Source organism: Onychomys torridus, chromosome 5, assembly GCF_903995425.1.
Source record: "Onychomys torridus chromosome 5, mOncTor1.1, whole genome shotgun sequence".
Taxonomy (NCBI): Eukaryota; Metazoa; Chordata; class Mammalia; order Rodentia; family Cricetidae; genus Onychomys; species Onychomys torridus.
In genome coordinates this window covers 95197527-95212264 of record NC_050447.1, presented here as the reverse complement: position 1 = coordinate 95212264, position 14738 = coordinate 95197527, and the positions used below count along the sequence as shown (strand labels likewise).

The window sequence follows — 14738 nt, the reverse complement described above, 5'->3', positions numbered from 1 at the left end:
TTCCCACTAAGAACAGCCAGCAGTTCTCCATTGCTCTGCTTCTGCAACCTCATGCTGAAAAGCAAGTACCCTCCTTCCTATCAGAGATTGACCTGTCTTGTACCTCCAGAGCCCTGCTCCTATGAACTCAACTTAAAAATTTCTCCCTCCATTTTCTAGATCATGGGTTCCCAACACACTCGCATGCACAGACACACACACACACACACACACACACACACACACACACACACACACACAATACCCCTGTTGCATAGGCTCCCCATTCTCAGTACCTGTAGAGGAAGGAGCAACTCTGAAGCTGTTGCCTCCTTCTTTCATCCCATCCCTTTCTCTGGTGAGGTCTCCAGGCCCATCCTTACTTATTCATTGGAGAGCACCTCCTTTTGGCCAGCACTACCTGTGGGGACTGATCCAGCAACCATTTTCCTCTTCTCATCTTCCCTGACATCTCCACAGTCATCAAGTTTCTAAGTATTCTCATCCCTGGAACATTTTCTTCACTTCTGCCAACCTGCTAGTGTCCCCAAGGCTCTGCACTGAGCCCTCCAGACCTTCTCCATGGACGGAGGTGGGTGATGTCACCTTGTCCACAGCTCTAAATACTGTATGCATACAGCAGAGACTGGTACACCACTGCCTCCAGCCTATCCAGTAGGGCACTTACCTCACTGCCTAATGCACATGGTACACAGTTGACTTCTCAAATGCTCCATCTCCCTACTCACAACCATCTACTCAGAGGAAGAGTATAACATCACACTGTTTGCCAAAGCACAGGCCTCCTTCAGCAAAAAGTACCAATTCATGAAGCCTTGGGGCTTAACCCTTCACAAGATTCTCCCTCCCAGTGGCACCTCGACAGGCCATGATGCCTAAGCCATGTGTACCTCCACATAAACTATGCCGGGAACACCTAACCTTGCTAACCCTATAATCTGTTCTCTCCAACTGACTTCTCCAAAGTTAGGCCTCTAAAGCAATGGAAGAAAAACAGAATACAGACATTTTTTAACTCTTTTCAGTTTTTCTGTTGGAGGCGCTGAAGGCTTTGTGCTCACAGATAAGCACTAGGGAACCCTGAAATGTTAAAAACACACAGAGCTGTTCATTTAAGGGACGGAATGGAATACCTGTTATCTGCCCAGAAGGCTGGGAGCAGACGTGCTTTCTAGCCTGGGGACCTTTGCACTATCCATGTGGCCAGAGACAGCACTGAACCCCTCTCCCTCACCCTGAGACTCTTTCCATAAACTTGTTTTTTTCTTAGCCTATCTGTAGAACCTCTTTATGGAAGGAATCATATGTATCTTACAAAGGGTTTCAATGTAGTCACATCCGATCTTTATTGAGTGTATTTTGGTCCTCAAAGAGATTTATGGATGCTTTGTTGTACATGAAGGGTTGAGTTCTGATCACCAGAGAAGTTTTCACCAAAATGTGCAATGCTTAAGTATGCTCAAAATAAACCACTCCGGATCAGACTAGAAGTTTGAACCAACACTAGCTACTGAGTCCTATTAAACAGAACTGTCTTCTTATCTCCCATGGGTCATCTCTCTGCAGGCATGTTATGTATGGCTTCAGAGACTCCCTCATTCTTTAAGCCCATACCGATTTAAAAATCCTCATCCGTTAATAATACAATAATACATGTTGATAAGAATCTGATAACCTGAATCCTGGAATGACTGACATATCAAAATCTTTCTTATCACCACAGGAAGTAGGCCCCAAAATCACAGTGACAGGCTTTCTGATCTAGATGATTCCCACTGTGCATCCGGAACACCAGAGAACAGCAGGAAGGCTTATGCTTGGAGATGACAAGGCAATAGTGGGTACTTAATAAGTAGTTTGGGTTTCCCTGTGTACAAGGAATGAAATGAGAAAGCAGAGGGAAGAGGAATCATCCATACATCTTAGTGGCTTGTCGCATAGTTGCACAGACTGGAAAACAGAAATGTTTCTAGTTGCAGATGTGATGCATATATTTTCTGCATACTACAATGAGTTCACACTGCTCATTTAATGATAAGTAATACCAGCACATGATGAAGAAATGCATAAGTACTTTAGGAGATTATATAATAGTGTACCACTAAGCACTGCCTGTGGTATCCTCTGAGAGATTTTGATCCTTTTAACGGAATATATGTTTTTTCATTTCTATAAACAGAATAGACATTGTTGTAGATACATGGTTCTACCATCAACTTTTTCACCTAGTAATGTTCTTTGGAGATGCCTTCAGGGCATTACATATCAAAGTCTTACCCAAACGATAACTGGGTCCCAGGTTTGGGTCACTAGAAGAAATACAGCCATGCTTCATGTAAAAAGTAGTATAAAAACATCTACTGGCTTCTTTACTGCACTCTAATACTTCCTAACAGATTTAGTGAAAACACTTCTTTATATTTTATTATATACATAAAAAGTGAATTAGGCCAGGCAGGGTAGCACATGCCTTTAATTCTATCACTTGAAAGGCAGAAGCAGAAGGATGTTTGTGAGTTCAAGGCCAGCCTAGTCTATATGGGAAATTCCAGGACAGCTAAAACTAGCATAGAGAGACCCTATCTCAAAAACAAAAATAAATAAATTTGTTTAAAGTGAGATAGCCCGTCTCATCCATTTTCATTTAATTACAAAATCTAAAAAAAAAAAAAAAAATCCAGCAATGAATGAAGTTTTTAGTTTCCATATAAAGCGCTGTGGACTGACAGTTTTAGACCCCGTGGCTTCAACCCCACACAAGCCGCTCCATTAAGTGCAGGTGCCTGGGGCCCATTCTCAGACACTGTTGCCCAGTCTTCCTAGCAAGGCTAGACACCAGCATCTCTAAAGTCCAAACGCTGGTCCTGGTGAAGAGGCCAGGGCTGTAGGGAATGCAAAATGGCCTCTGCTGAGTGGACGCCTGCATTCCAATAGTCCCTAGGCACTGCCTGGCCCACCTTTCCAGTCACAGACCTTCCAGTAAGAGAACCATTCTTTTACAATCACAATTGCACGCCTCTGATGACAACTCTTAACACACACTGCCTTTCCAGGAAAAAAGAAACCCTCACCCCCACACGGCGTCTTCTCAGCGATTCCTCACCTGACCCTACGGCTCTCCCGCTCCTTTCAGTAATTCTCTCTGTTCCCTGGACAGTTTCTCTTCCCCTTTCATGTCATGGTACATAGGGAATTTTGTTTAAGAACCCAGGGCAATAACGGAGTCAATTCTTCCCTGACTTAGAGCCAGCTGAGACAGAACACTGGGCCTCTCTAGAGACAGTAATTAGCAGAGGAAAAGGGAAGCATAAAGAACCTTGACCTGATGAATGAGAAGGCCAGGGAAAGGCTGGTGCCAACCTGTCAGCTCATCTTACAGCCATTCAAACCCACAGGCCAACAGTATTTTCTACGCACTAGCATGAAAGAACTGGAAGATGGCTACATCAACCCCAGCAGACAGTCCACAGAGCTCATCACTATGTTAGGTTCAAGACGATACAGGAGAAAACGTTTGAGTTTTTAAGGCTCTAATGTAATTTTCAATGAGAAGAATTTGTGGTAGCTACAGTACCCACACTTTAATTCCAGCCAGATGCTTTTCCCAATTTTTAAATTTATTTTTAGCCTAGCACATGGCTTCAGTGGGAACTGAAAATGATAGATATATACACATTTCATCACATTTGCAGTGTGAAAATAGTAACACTTGCAGTACTTTGTGCGTGTTATTTTTCAGGGAAGCAGGGAACTGCACTGTGAGGGAAGATATTTTAAATATGCTAATGTCACTATGCAGCATCTCCGCACAGAAGAAAGATCACAATCCCAGCCATAGTCTAAATATATTGCGGCATCCTAGTTAGCTGCTTTTCATCAGGGACCTTCAAATGTTTTATATAGAATCAGTTGAAAGGAAAACAGCATAAGAAGGCGATGCGCTTGAGCTGATTTCAGGAATGTTTAATAACAGATCCACGGTAGAAAATAATCAAATACCCACCCACCTCACCCCACCACCACACACTTCACTCCCACACACACACCACACGCACAGAGACTTGAAAGGTAGTAGTAGGCTATGAGGATTTTTTGTTTGTGTGTGTGCTTGCTTGCTTGCTTGGTCGGTCGGTCGGTTGGTTAGTTTAGTTTTGTCTGTTCCATAGCATCAAGTGATATGTAGGTAAGTGGGCCAAACCAATCAGGACAGCTACTATCCCATTTGTACTATGAGAGCTGTGCCTGGGTTGACTACCACAAACTTCAAGTCTTCACCATCCATTTACTTGACAGTATCCTGAGACAAAGTCACCTGCCTATCATAGGAAAGAGAAAGCAGAATGCTCCTGTGAATCTAGACTCTGTCTGGGAGGATACTGCACTCTGGGTTCTGCAGAAGTCACTCTCGCTGCTCTGTACCCACCATCACATACAGCAGACCTAGTTGGGAAACTTTTAATGAGAAGCAATAAACTAAGATCAACTTACCGGAGACGTGGTTAATCGAAGAATAGTTCCATTTTTTATTTCATTGCGATTCTGTAAAAGATGAAAAGAAGAGCTTTAGTAAATCTTTAAGCAGAAGCTTGGTAAAGAGGAGAACAAAAGCAAATATATCTCAACCTGATTCTATGCAATGAACATTCTTATGATTCCCTCTATTTTCATTTGTGTAACTTTCAATTATTTCTACAAAGAAGCTTAGCTCAGAGAATAGGAATATGAGACTTCAAAATAGCAAAGCAAAATAATAACTGTAAAAATGTATTCAGGGAATATGGTCTAGAAATTCTACAGCTGATAGAACTAAATACATGTCCACAAAAAAACTTGTATACTGATATCCACAGAAACATTTATTCCTTCAAATTTTTTTGAAAATTAATTGTGTAATAGTCATATAAACCTCTCCCCCCAAAAAACTAAAAATAAACAAATTGAACATATCTAAAATAGTTAAATTTTGTTCTGCAAAGCATATCTCAATAAAGTTGTGATTTTTTAAAAAGGGTTTCTTGGCGTCGGCTGGTTCCTTATGCATGATCCAGTAAAGTAAGGAACAAGTAGCATGAATGAGCAGATTCCAGATAGGTCTGTGAGCGTGGATCTGCCTCTGACATCCTTAGTACTAAAGATTAAATTTCACTGTTGATTCTGGTTCTTTCCACCAGAGTATGCACCATGCTCAGCCTCTAGAAGGTGGCAATCTAGCAGGACTCACCCTTGCTGTAGAGCTCTGAGACTACTAGGCTCCCTTTCCACATCCTTTGAAACAAGCCACGGGCTATGAACAGCAGGTGCACAGAGCTGGTGGGAAATTCCGCCCTGGTGTGTCTAAGGCCCGTCCATCACATGTTTCCTTGTCCAATTCTTACTAGTTACAGGCAATGAACTGTCTACAAAGAACTCGCTGTCAGGGGACAGACTGAGCACTCCCTCCCAAAGAAAAGTACTTTTAGATACTTCACACCATGCCCAGGCAAGCCTAAAACCTATCCCCAGTGAAAACAACAACAACCATGGGCCTTTCTTCCTTATCTAGAATGTCCCAGAAACACCACATCACTCTGTAGAGAACCATCTCCTTATTACCAGAGGGGTAAGGTGGGGCCCAATGGCAACAGAGCAGGATGGCTAGGAACAGCAATGCACATTCAGGTCATTTCAAGGTGAGTGAGTCTACAATTCTAAGAGAATGAAGAGGAAATGAGCAAACGTTAGCTGCAGCGTACTGAGGAAGCTCAAGGTACATCATCCCTCCTCCATGGCCAGCTTCTGAACACACAGGAATCAGAGTCAGAAAACGGAGAACTGAAATGCTTATGAATTAGGGATCCTAAAAACATGCAGCCTTATGAATTAAGCCCTCAGATCAGGCAAGACTGAGAGTAGACATCTTCCAAAGTAAGGAATGAAGCACTGGAACAGATCCAACATGAATCAGGATTAATTCTCATTCTCTAGAGAATCAGCTAAGAAATCCTCACTCTCACCACTTCATTCTTCCACGAGTCTCCTGCTGGGGTCAAAGGCATGATTGCTCACTGCAAGGACTTCCTGGGAAGTCCAGAAACTCTAAAACTTATCAACTATTTTCAACCCAGGATTCTTGGACTCCTTCAAAATTCTCTTCTGTTTCTACCAATCCTGGAGTGTATGTAGTATCATGACCCACACGTTTTAAATACCTATCTAAACCTGTAACATGAATCTTAAAAGGTCTTGTTAATAAAAACAAACCCAGAGTCAGGTTTTAGGGTGAATGCTGAATGAGCAGCGAAACAGAACAAGCCACATCCAACCTTACCTTGTCAATTCCTCAGCCGATCTTGTTTCCTCAGACTTTTGAAAGCCTCTGAATCCTCATCTGAATGGATCTCAGCTAAACTGCTGCTAAAAACTAAAAGCTTTAAAAGGCTCTAGTTCCTGGTCCTCATGCCTTCTATACCTTTCTGCTTCCTGCCATTACTTCCTGGGATTAAAGGCATGTGTCACCATGCCTGGCTCTAGTGTGGCTTTGAACTCACAGAGATCCATCTGGATCTCTGCCTCCAGAATGCTAGGATTAAAGGCGTGTGCTACCACTGCCTAAACCTATGTTTAATATAGTGGCTGTTCTGTTCTCTGACCCCCAGATAAGTTTACTGGGGTGCACAATGAACCACATGAGCCAAAATTCTGATTCCCAGTGGATTACACCTTTTCTGACAGTCTTTTCAACTTGATTAGGCTGTCTGATATGTCAAATGGATTGACTGCTGTTCAACTAAATACTGATCTTGGTGCTGCTATGAAGTCTTTTGCAAATACTCAATTAACTAATCATCAGAGAAATGTAAGTCAAAAACACAATTTATCAGCTCATGCCTATAAGAATAGCTATTACAAGAAGGAAAAAAAAAAAAGACTAGCCAGGCATAGTGATAATCATAGCACTTAGGGGACAGAGGAAGGTTGATCTCTGAATTTGAAGACAGCCTGGTCTACAAAGCAAGTTCCTGGACAGTCAAGACTACACAGAGAAACCCTGTCTCAAAACCCCCAAAAGAAAAACAGACTAAAGTGTTGGTAAGAATTAGAGAAAAAAAAAATGATTGGAACACTGCACACAATTGGTAAATTAGTATAGTTACTATGGGAAAAAGGGTTCTTCAAAAACTCAGGAGAACATCTCCCATATGGCCTAGCAATGCATGCATATGAATATAATCAAACCAACGTTTGGAAGAAACGTTCACACTCAGACGTTTCTCGCAGTGCTATTCTTAATAGCCAAAAATGGAAGCAACCTAAATGTCCATCAAATGATGAAAGGATACAGAAACACAGTGGAAGACCCATCAGTCAGGAAAAAGTGGAATTGTATCATTTTGAACAAGGATAGAACCAAAGTTACTATACCAAGGGAAATAAGCTAGGTACTGAATGACAAATACCACATGATCTCACCCATATGTGAAATATAGCAAAGCAGGCCCCACAAGAGTGGTGAATGGTGGTTCTTAGAGGCTATGGGGGAGGGGGAAGCAAGCGTGTCAGGGAGGAAGAAGAAAAGGCTACTAGATGGGAGCTAAGCCACAGGCATATGGAAGTTAGGATTTGATGTGGTGTTATACAGAGAGTAACTCTGTGTAACTATTACATACTGCGTATCTTAAAGAACTAGGAAAGGGGATTGGGTGTTGTTACCATTTAGAAATGATAAAAATGTGAGGAAATAGATTATGTAAGGGCTGCGGAGATAATTCTGTCAGTAAAGTAAGTGCCCACTTGGCAAGAATGACAACCTCAGTTCAATCCCCAGCATCTACTTAGAAAAGCAAGGAGTAGTAGCTTGTACTAGTAATACTAGTTCAGGGGAGATAGACAGAGACAGGGCTTGCTGGCCAGTCAGTCTATAACCATCAATAAGCCGCAGGCCAGTAGAAGGCATGCCAAAAAAATGGAGGCAATAGATGTCTCATGAGGAATGACACTCAAGGTTGACCTTTGCCCTACACACACACACACACACACACACACACACACACAGAGAGAGAGAGAGAGAGAGAGAGAGAGAGAGAGAGAGAGAGAGAGAGATTGTTGATCCTGTTGTAAACATCATACAGTGCATAAGGGTACCAAAACATCATATGGTACCAAAAACATGTGTAACTATTACATTTTTATGTGTCAGTTAAAACAATAAATTTAATTTAAACTTTACAAAAAAAACCATCATAAGACACATTTAGAACAAGCATTCTGAATTTCAAGGTACCACTGTCTGCAGTCAACAGGCTTCTTCGTGTCACCTCCTCAAACATGAAGAGGAGAAAGAACATCTCTGCAGGGAGCTGCCAGGCCTGCACACAGGCCTGAGAAGAATGACAAGTGGCCAACAGTGGAGAGTGCTGTCATATTTACCCACACAACCCACCGCAGTCTGCACTAGCCCCAGACATTTACAGGCATCCCAACAGATTGTCTCTGTTTCTTTATGCAGCTGCCTGGTCCACTCAGCCTCTGTGAGGCCTGGATCCTCCAGAAGAATGCCACTGTTGTCAAACCTTCCCCTCCAGAACCTGCCTTCCTCAGTATGTCAACTTTCTACTTAGGCTAATCCAGAACTATTATCTGGTCAAAAGCACAAAGGCTCCCTCTTGTGCTGCTTACCAGAGACAGCAGAGAACCTTAGCTCGTGGGAAAGCTTCCAATGTTAGGGGTGGTCTTGGTCCTTAGCAGGCAGGTACATCCTTGCCATCTCCTCTCTGCATCAATGTTTGTTTTGCCTCTCTCACTTGGGAGGAGCCCCTAACTTTAGATGTTTTACTCCGGATAACACTGTTCTTCAGAACCATTGCCTAAGCATCAGATAGAGTGACTCCCCATGTAAACATGACCCCATTAATCCATCATATGTCCTTTTGTTTCACTTTCCCATCCTGAGGCTAAAGAGGCAATTAAGGGTAGTATATGACACATTGGTTGCTAGGCTACGGAGCAAAGCCTGTGGCTGGAAGACAACAGATGACCTTTAGGAAGGTGTGTTAAGATGCCCTAAAGTAAAATCTGAACACCCTCCCTCTGCAATGATCTAGCAGAGAGGGGTGTGTGTGTGTGAAGGAATAAGAAGGCCATTTCCTACAACTAACACATGGCTCTTGCATAGTTACTGGTCAGAGACGCTGCCTTCCCACCCTGGCTGCAGCACTTCACCTCCACCCAGAAAGGTGCCATCTGTGGCTTCTTTCCTATGCTTCTGCCATGCTCAGCTGTCACTGTTCCAATGCTTTCACTCTTCACAGCAGCCTGATGCCCTGTCCTCAAGTCTAAAAACTGAAAAACTGCAAGGCCCGAGGCCTATGGTCAGAGATGTTAAGGTCCTACAGACTGAAGACCTAGGCCACGGTGAGTACTCTGCTCTCTTGCTCTCCACAGGAAGATCGGAGCTAGAAGAACTGGACCGGGGGAGTCAGTAGCTCCCAGCAGCCCAGGAGTGTCCTAGCAAGGCAAGTCTGAGTGAACTGCCTGTCCCTTTTGGTGTTTTAATCGAGGGCCAAAGACACAGATAAAGAACAGTGTGTTTTTCTGGAGACACATAAGCTTGTCTTACAGGAACAGGCATTAGTCAATGTCTCCTAAAGTTCAAAAGGGGGAAAATGTAATTATTTTCACACAGCAGGAAATGCCCAGGCCCTGGATCCAAAATTCAGGCAAAATGCACTTCAAATGCCCGTTCTTCTAACACCCTAGAATATTGTCCACTGTGATTGGTTCAACAGAGAATGGGATGTGATTGCGATGACACTTAATTGAGTGTAGGCAGTCTCCACAAGCAGAAGCTCAGGGCACAATGTTAGCACTCCATTCTGTTGGCATGGGCAAGGCATAGTCTGAGCACCAGGGGATGAGGTCAAGTGTCAATCAAATCTCTCTCAGGACAGATGCTGTGCTGGAGAACAGTGCTGGAGAGCAGTGGTGGGATAAGGAAGCTGGACCCACAGTGGTCTGGAAGGTACAATGGACTGAGAGGAAGGAAAATCCAGCTTGAGCCTAGGCCAACTGCTCTGAATCAGCCCATTTCCTTATCAGCAGAAGGGAGGCAGAGGGCCCAGTGCCAAACGTCAATACTCTTCCTATTCCCAACCCAGCAAACGGAGAGGAAATATTGAAGGTGCTTGAGCAGTTCCACTGATATGATGAAGGAATCTCAGGGAAATAAATCTGTCAGTTTTGAGTTAGAAAAATGGGGGGGGGGGGGGGGGACACGGGACAGTCAGGAAACTAAGCCAGGAGAGTGGACTTGAGCAACTGTGTACAGGTTCCAACCCCAGAGATGCAGGCCTACACAGCTCCTTCCAGTACCAAAATGAACAATCTAAGAGATAATGCCAAGATTCCAACAGTTAATAGGCAGTGGGTTCCATGATAAAAGCCTACGCCTTTCCTTCCATATAAAGCATGAAGGATAGTCAATAAGGAACACATTTTTGGTGTATGAATTTTGTCATGTCTGACAATGGCCCTTAAAATGCTCAAATTCAACATCTATTCAAGGTTTTATCTCACAGAAAAATTGAAAGTACAGTTAATATTTCATAATTATTCATAATAATTCTCCACACCCACATTTAAAGCAGAATAAGAAGCTAAAAACTCAGGAATCAGATATTGAGGTAAAAAGTTAAAAAAAAAAGAAAGAAAGAAAGAAGGAAGGAAGGAAGGAAGGAAGGAAGGAAAGGAAGGAAGGAAGGAAGAAAGAAAGAAAGAAAGAAAGAAAGAAAGAAAGAAAGAAAGAAAGAAAGAAAGAAAGAAAGAAAGAAAAGCAGAGGAATGACCAGCTGCCCCTCTCTCCATGCTTTGCAGATCAAAAGGGCCCTTGAATGTTTCCAAGGCCCTCCCTACTCCTTCCTGTGCCTCTCTATGTTATCCTGGGTCCTCCAAAATCTCTATGGCTAATTCTAGTCAGCTAGTCACTGACTCCATCCCCCGATTCAAGACTAACTCTCTTAACAATTTCAGAGTATCACAAGTGTGATCAAATATCCTGCAACAAAGGTCCAGACTTCATAGGCCAGTCATTTGCTTGCTTTGTCTTAACTCAAACCCCACTGACCTTGGCCCTGCTTTACTGCATTGAAGCTGGACCTGAGCATCTTTCCCTTGGCCAACTGAGAGAATGTGACATTTCACCAGCAGAGAGTAATAAAGTGAGCTTCTCCCCCAGTATGACTCCATGTGAAAGGTCTGTACTTTTGCATGCCCCCACGCTACTTGGCCAGACTCTTACCAAAAACCACTTCTAAATAGCTCTAAAACCTAACCCTCCAGCAATAAAGCAGCTCCATGGTCCAGCACAGGTCAACTGACCAAGTTGCTTTCCTCTGACCAATCTGTGAATGGTAGACAGCTGGAGAATCATACCCTCTTCCCAGGGCTACACAGGGAAAGGCAGGGCTCACTCCTGATCTTAAGCTAAGTGATCTTCCCCAGACTAAGAGCCACATCATTTTTCTGCAATGATTCCATCTAGGCTCATCAGAGTCCTTTTCACCCTGATACTCATAATTAACCAGCTTTTACTATCAGCCAGTTATCTAAATTGAATTTCTACTAATTCAATACCAATATGGTTTTTGTACCCCGATTACACTCTGACTGATACAGTAAGTCTTTCAAATGTTCCTTAGGACAAAGGAAATTTTTAAAAAATGATAGTTAAGCAGGCTAGTTATGTAATATTGTCACTGAAGTACTACTGGAGAAGAATGTTTGAGAATAAAGGATTTTTTTATTGTATGACAACATGGGAAGTGTCAGCCAGCCATCCTAGAGTATCAGTCTAAATGCAGACAACACAGCATGCACATGCTGAAAAAATACTGATACGCTATTGGGTGACCCTATGTATGGTGTTCCTCATCTGTAATATGGGAAAGACGACAATAAGGAGACTGCCTGACACACAAAGCCTTGTCCATGGTTTTAAGAGAGAGTGACTGTCAAGGTTTAGGACAGAAGAATCTGTACAAACTGAGTGAAAAACACGGAGCATTCTAATACCATTGGAATGGAGACCTAATTGCCAGCCCCTGCTGCATCAACTTCAATCTTCCCTCAACCAAAGGCCATGGCCAAGGTTTAAACCTGAGTTATGGTGGGCAAGTTAGAGCCTGTAGCCAGACACAAAGTTCTGCAGCCACATCCAGGAGAAAGAAACTCATGCTTAGAGAAAGCATTTTAAAAGACCAATTCCAGTGGCATTAGCAGTGATCCCGGGGACTCTAACTGTTGGGAAAGTACCAACTTCACATCCTGTTCTTAGGCAGCACCAGTGCCAACAAGTCTACAGACAGAAAATGTGGTATGAACTTTCACATTGGAGAGCTAGGGAACAAAATGATGGAAGCACTTAGGAAAAGAAGAATGTCCAGGTGATTCTGAGCATTAGAAATGTGCCTTGTTGTGAGCCTAGATTTGGGTGTCGACAGGTAGGCCTGATGTAATCCCTGGCGTCAGTGATAGCAGCTCTGTCATCTGATCATGCAGTACTCCTGGCACACGGAAGTCTCACAGTAAAATGCATGGCATGCTGCCTAGTTTTACTGTTTGGGTTTTAATTATTTTATTTATCCTATGTGCATGGGTATTTTACTTGCATGCGTGCACACACCCGCACATCACATACATGCCTGCACACAATGGCCGGAAAAGGGTATGGGATCCCCTGGAACCCAAATCATCTTGAAGAGCAGCCAAGGCTTCTAACTGCTCAACCATCCCCCCCAGACCCCTGATGGTTAGTTTTTATTGTCTATTTGACACAACCGGGAGTCACCTGAGAAGAAGGAACCTCAATTGAGGAACTGCCTAGATAGAATTAGCATGAGGCAAAATGTGGGATGATGTGGGCGGTCTTTCAGATACATGGCCTGCGAGGTTCAAGTCTCTTATGTTAAAAATGGCACAGTGTTTGTATCCTACCTCTGTGCACCCTCCAACATATCCCTCAGTGCTACATGAAGATAGTCACAGTCACACTGTATAGCATATTGTTGTGTTTAAATCAACCCTCAGATTGGCATACTAAGTGTACAATGACTCAGTTATACTCATAGAGAAGATGTAGCTTGGTGACAAGTCCTGAAGAAATGGAGGAGCTGCCATGGGGGAGGGCATGAATCTTAGGCAAACGAACTGAACACAGGTCAGCCCATTCATTTGATGCTCTTGCCTAAGAAACCATGTGCCAGGATTCTTTTTCTTTTACTTTCTTGGTCTTAGATGTCTCAGGAATCTGAAGTCTGTGGATCCCATGTCTGAACAGTGTTTTTGAGTGCATGAAATAAAACATGTAAGCTTGCAAACAAGTCAGATGGCTATTTGAATATTTTTAAATTGTATCAAAGAAGCACACACTATAGTGATATTTTATTTGTATTGAAATGTGATTTTATTTGTATGTCAATAAAGTTGCCTTGAGGTCAGAGTAAGCCAGAGCAGAAGCGGAGCAGTAGAGGGGCACGACTTTAATCCCAGCACTTGGGAGGCAGAGCTAGGTAGATCTCTGTGTGTTCAAGGACACAGCCAGCATGGCAGACACACGCCTTTAATCTCAATACCAACCATAGAAGACCTGGAGGTCTGTACAAACAGGCAGTGACAAGGAGGTCATGTGGCTGGGTTTATAACCAATGAGAAAACAGAACAGAAAGTCTTTAAATAGACAGGATGCACAGAAGTAGGTCTCTTGTGGAGAGGAAGAACAGCAGAAGCAGTGAAGGGTAAGGTTTTCCGCTTTTGCTCTGACCTCGTGGTTTTTAACCCTGCAATCGGTTCTGTGTTTCTTAACAAGCCGGTTACATCTACAACACACTCTGTGTTATCAATGCAGGGGTGGGAAAACATCTTTTGTAAAGAACCACACAGTATTCTATGCATTGTGGGCCAGAAAGTGTCTATGGCAAGACAGAAACACCGACCAAAGGATGCACCTTGTTCTCCAGGAATTTTAACATGCCAAAATGGGTCGCAGCATGGATTGAGTTCATTGGCTTCAGTTACTGACCTCTGTCTTCACGGTCTCAGAGCTACCACGATTGCTAATCAAGTACAGTGGCCATAAATGATACTGTAAGATTGTTACACTAAGAGGAGCGGATAGCTCTGTTTCCTACTGGTTCCAAACGCCCAGCTGCTGCATATATGATTATGGTTTTGCTGAGGACCTTCCCGATGGAGTAATGAATGTAAAGCTGACTTTTTAATACAGTTGGAAAGTTCATCCATTCAGATTCCTGGACAACAGGTTAAAATAATGGCCCTCCAAAATACTTACAGATTCCTACCATGGTTTTAGAAGACTCAGCCCACTGTGTCCCTAGCCAGTATTTCCACTACTATCTGACACCCCACCCACACAATCCCAATGTCCTGTTCCCTTTTGTTCTCTAGCACACCAAGTTCTTTCATGCCTCAGGGAGTTAGTACTGCCTGCTCTGAACTCTACAGTGCTACAATCTCTATCCCTTTCATTCTTTTAAAAGAGATAACAATTATGGCCAGGATAGACAGGCAGGGGAATATTAGACGCTCCAGCATTGGCATAAGCAAAAGACAAACCCAGAGGCCAGGCCTGAGCCACAGGTAGCGCACATCCTCAGAGAAGAACTCCTGCCTTTGTCAAGTTGTAAGAATGTCTCCTGAGACACGTGTGGTTAGAGAACTAAGAGCTATAAGTCGCCAACTTTCAAGAC

The 14738-nt window shown here is 43.2% G+C and overlaps 1 protein-coding gene across 5 annotated transcripts in view; it reads right to left on the bottom strand.

Moving 5' to 3' along the window:
- Elmo1 (engulfment and cell motility 1) overlaps window positions 1-14738 on the bottom strand; it is a 534802-nt gene that overhangs the window by 384146 nt on the left and 135918 nt on the right. For all 5 annotated transcript variants that reach the window (XM_036187573.1, XM_036187569.1, XM_036187572.1 and 2 more), the window contains exon 5: window positions 4489-4539. In XM_036187573.1, coding sequence (XP_036043466.1) covers window positions 4489-4539 — 51 coding nt within the window. The remainder of the gene's footprint in view (window positions 1-4488; window positions 4540-14738) is intronic.